The sequence below is a fragment of the Tarenaya hassleriana genome, unplaced genomic scaffold (assembly GCF_000463585.1).
Source record: "Tarenaya hassleriana unplaced genomic scaffold, ASM46358v1 Cleome144, whole genome shotgun sequence".
Taxonomy (NCBI): domain Eukaryota; kingdom Viridiplantae; phylum Streptophyta; class Magnoliopsida; order Brassicales; family Cleomaceae; genus Tarenaya; species Tarenaya hassleriana.
The window spans coordinates 9048-13699 of NW_010964863.1; the positions used below are offsets into that span (position 1 = coordinate 9048).

At 47.5% G+C, this 4652-nt stretch overlaps 1 protein-coding gene across 1 annotated transcript; it reads right to left on the reverse strand.

Moving 5' to 3' along the window:
- Nucleotides 1-4015: 4015 nt before the first annotated feature.
- On the reverse strand, nt 4016-4402 carry LOC104808437. Its single transcript, XM_010534115.1, has one exon. It carries the CDS (start codon nt 4400-4402, stop codon nt 4016-4018), a length of 387 nt encoding a protein of 128 aa, XP_010532417.1.
- Between the last annotated feature and the right edge of the window lie 250 nt (nt 4403-4652).

Genomic DNA, 4652 nt, shown 5'->3' on the forward strand with positions numbered 1-4652 from the left:
TGACGCAGTCAAGACACGCCACTCCTCATATCAGATACTCTAGACATCTCAGGTCTGAGGATCCAAGAACGAACCGATGTGTGAGATTCAATTCATGACTCTGTCCATGTGACAATCTCATGCGGGTCATCCAGTCACTCGTTCACAACGAGTACCCATGATTGTGATATGCATCCAATGCATCAATCACACCTCATGCTAGTCTTAATTCATCATTGTTCCCACAATGATAACTGACCAACGAGTTTAGAATCATTCTCTAATGATTCAAGGATACCGAAATATAACAAACATGCCAATCATATAACGGAAGAGTAATGCATTCATGAACCAATGAATCAATACAAAGTCAAAGTGTCGTATCACGGATCATCCTAGAGCATCACAACCAACAATCTCCAACTATGCTCTATGATCGATCCTACAAGCATCTAATCTCCATACCATAACATGACCATCATGCTTTGACGAAGTGAGAGGCTTCGTCAACGGGTCGGCAATATTATCATCTGTCGACACTCTGCTTATCTTCACGTCTCCTCTCTCGATGATTTCTCTAATCAAGTGAAATCGCCTGAGTATGTGTTTGGATCTCGGGTGTGACCGGGGTTCCTTAGCTTGTGCAATCGCACCATTGTTGTCACAATACAACTCAATGGGATCTGCAATGCTAGGAATAACGCCCAGGTCTCCCACGAATTTCCTGATCCAAACAGCTTCCTTAGCTGCATCCGATGCTGCTATGTACTCGGCTTCTGTAGTCGAATCTGCAACGGTTGGCTGTTTGGAACTCTTCCAACTGATAGCCCCACCGTTCAGGCAGAAAACATAACCTGAATGCGATCTGAAGTCATCTCTATCGGTTTGGAAACTAGCATCGGTATAACCACTTATAGCGAGCTCGTCTTCCAATCCGCCATACACCAAGAACAAATCCTTAGTCCTTCTCAAGTACTTAAGGATGTTCTTGACCGCAATCCAGTGAGCCTCACCTGGTGTAAATTGATATCTACTAGTCATGCTCAATGCATATGATACATCTGGACGAGTACACAACATGGCATACATGATGGATCCAATTGCCGAGGCATATGGAATCCTACTCATGCGCTCTCGCTCATCCTGTGTCTTTGGACACTGAGTCTTGCTAAGAGCTACGTCATGTCCCATTGGCAAGGCACCCCTCTTGGAGTCTTGCATCTTGAACCGATTCAAGACCTTGTCAATGTATGTACTCTGACTTAGACCAAGAAGCCTTCTCGATCTATCTCTATAGATCTTGATTCCTAGAATATAGGCGGCTTCTCCTAAGTCCTTCATCGAAAAGACCGATCCTAGCCAGGATTTTACTCCTTGCAAGGTAGGAATGTCATTTCCGATGAGCAATATATCATCCACATAAAGTACAAGGAAGACCACTGCGCTCCCACTGACCTTCTTGTAAACACATGGCTCATCTTCGTTTTGCAGGAAGCCAAACGTTTTGACTGCCTCGTCAAATCGAAGATTCCAGCTCCTCGAAGCCTGCTTCAAAACCCGTGTACAGTATACGGGTTGTGCCACATGGACGATATACAATAAAATAATAAATTGCGGAAGCGAAAATACGAAATCCAAAAACATTTTAAATCAAATCAGAGTAAGCAGCGGAAAATACAACGCGATCAGTATCGCAAAATGACACATGTCCGAATAGCCATAGTTTAACCATACAAAATACGGGGATACAAATCTCGAGTTCCAAATACAAATCTCGTACATGATACTGCCTCTCTCGGATCGTCGTCGTTTGGTGCGCTACGCGTAATCCTCGTGATCTGTAAAGACATATAACCGCAAGGGCTAAGCACAACTGCTTAGTGAGTAGCCCGGGTTGATCCCGGTCATCCCGTTCCCAGCGAGAACGGTGATAAAACAATGGCATACAAGAAACAAACAAGTAATAACAACACGTATTTATATCACATCAATCATAATCACACCCGTATGGAGTCCACCATAGGGTTTAGCCATATACCCTAGTCAAGTCCATGACAGTGATGGTTGACTCCACAGCCACCCACAAACACATTCATGCTTGGCTCGTACGCACGAGCAAGCTACACACATGGCAAACAATGTGCATATATCCCTATAGTACAATCATACGCATCACGACATCCGGTCCCCACCGATCAACCATTCAACGCCATGCAATTCTACCCGCAAATTATAACACAACGGTCACTCGTATCTCAATATCGCACTCCCCACTATGCCCCGCAACGTCTTGGCGAAGGATCGGTTCGATTAATCTCAAGGTTTTCTCCTTTGGTGGGAGCTTGGTTCGCCCATGGTCAAGTCTGGTCGGGCCCGGGCCAACCCCGTTGATCGTTTCCTTTTTCCCGGTCGAAACGAAAATTTTCCTCTTTTCTCCGAGCCTAGTTCGACAGACCAAAGCCTGGTCAGTCCCGGACCAGATCCCCTTCTCTTCTGGTCCGCTCAGCATCCTTGGTCCGTCGGTTTTTTATGACACAGGTCTGGTCCGGCGGACCAAGTTTAGTCAGCCCCAGACCAGTCTACTCTTTCTCTCTTAGTCCAGCTCTCTCTTCGTTTGTCAAACGGACCATTTTTGGTCAAAAACAGGCTTGGTCCGCCGGACCAGGTTCTGGTCCGGGTCGGACCAAGCTTCCTCAGCTTCTTCCCCTCGGTCTGGCGGACCAAAACAATTTTCTGGGTTTGATCCGGAGCTGACCATTTACTGGTCCGGCGGACCGGAACTGGGCACTTCCTTCGTTCGCGATTTCAGGTTTCTGGTCCGACTTCGATTGCTCATAACTCTCTCATTTCTTATCCAAATCGCGCACCGTTTGTTTCTAAATGTTCATTAGGATGTCCTCTTTAATATCCAAGAAATAGATTGTTTAAACATTATGTGTACACGCTGAAAACGGATTCGTAATCCATGTACCTCGTGAACTCGCAACTCTGCAATTTTCCAGTTTTCTTATCAGTTTTCATTCACTCATATCTCTCTCGTTTCTCAACCAAATTGAGTAACGTTTATTTCTAAATTCTCATTGAAATGTCCTCTTTCAAACCCAAGCAACCAATCATTGAGATATCACGGTCACACGATGAAAACTAGAGTACACAGAAGCGACTCAAGCCACTCACCTTGTTCTTGAGCTTTGGTGAGCTTTGCCCGAGTTTTGGTGAGCTCCCTGTGGCTCCACACGACGTGAGAAGCTCGAAGTCACGTCTGGGCACGTCCCTCTTGGTCTCCCCGAGCTCCTTTCTCTCCCTTTCTTCTCTTTTCTCTCCCTTTCTCTCTCTTTCTCCTCTCTCCTCTGTTTTGTCCGAAATGGCTCTATGTGGAGGTTGAGGGAGACATTTGTGGGCGACGGGGAAGCTTCAGAGCAAGGAGACATCTCTAGGGGATAGGTGGGATTCCTAGGAATGGCGGCTCGTCGAGTTTTCCGCGCGTGGGGCTCATTTGTTTCCGGAAAAATCGGGTCAAAGTTGCTGCCGACACATGTGGGGAAGGCTGTTTTCTCCGGTCTGCCTGACCAAGATTCTGGTCCGCCGGATCGGGACTGCCCAACTCACTTCCCGCACCCTTTTGGTCCGTCCGTCCCCGTTTGGTCCGTCTGAGTGGTCCTGGTCAGCCCCTGACCAACCTTGGTCCGGCTAACCAAGTCCACATTCCTTCTTTTCTTCGTCTTGGTCCGTCCACCGAAGCCCAGTTTGTCTGAGTGGTCTTGGTCAGCCCCTGAGCAGCCTTGGTCCGGCTGACCAAGTCCACATTTCTCTTTTTTTTCACCTAATTAATTATTCATCCAAAATAATCAATTATCGATAATGGGTTACGGAGAATTACAAATCCTCTCCCCTTAAAAGAATTCGTTCTGAATTCAAGATGCGTGACATACTCAAGACTTTTCATATTTGATGTCCTTTTTAAACATGATCACCTCACCATAATATCGATATTTGATACAACCCAAAGTACCATACATGGTAGTCCGTACAAGGCTCAATTGAACAGGTGAGGATAATTACTACGCATCTCCGCCTCAGGTTCCCAGGTCATGTCTGCGACCCCTTGGCTTCGCCACAAGAATTTCACGAGTGGCACTTCCTTCGTCCACAACTTCTTGATCTTCCGGTCCACGATCTGCAGCGGCTCGTCGCGAAAACGTTTAGCCTCCGTGAACTCGAACTCCTGGGGCTGTAGAACGTGAGAGGGATCTGCCACGTACCTCCGTAGCATCGACACGTGGAACACGTCATGGATGTTGCCTAGTTCTGGCGGTAATCCAAGACGGTATGCAACAGCTTCCACTCTCACGATTACGGGGTAAGGTCCAATGTAGTGCGGCTTCAGCTTCCTGCTCTGTCCGAACCTCGCATGACCTCGCATCGCCTGTACTCGGAGAAAGGTGTAATCTCCAACCTCAAGCTCGAAGTCTCGACGTCGCTGATCGGCATATGACTTCTGTCGGTCCTGCGCCGTCTTCAGATGGGCGCGAATCCTCCGTATCACTTCCGTAGTCTCCTCTACAATCTCCGGTCCAAACTCGCGACGCTCCCCAATCTCGGTCCAGCACAACGGAGTCTTGCACGGTCTCCCGTACAAGGCCTCGTATGGAGACACTCCGATGCTCGTGTGA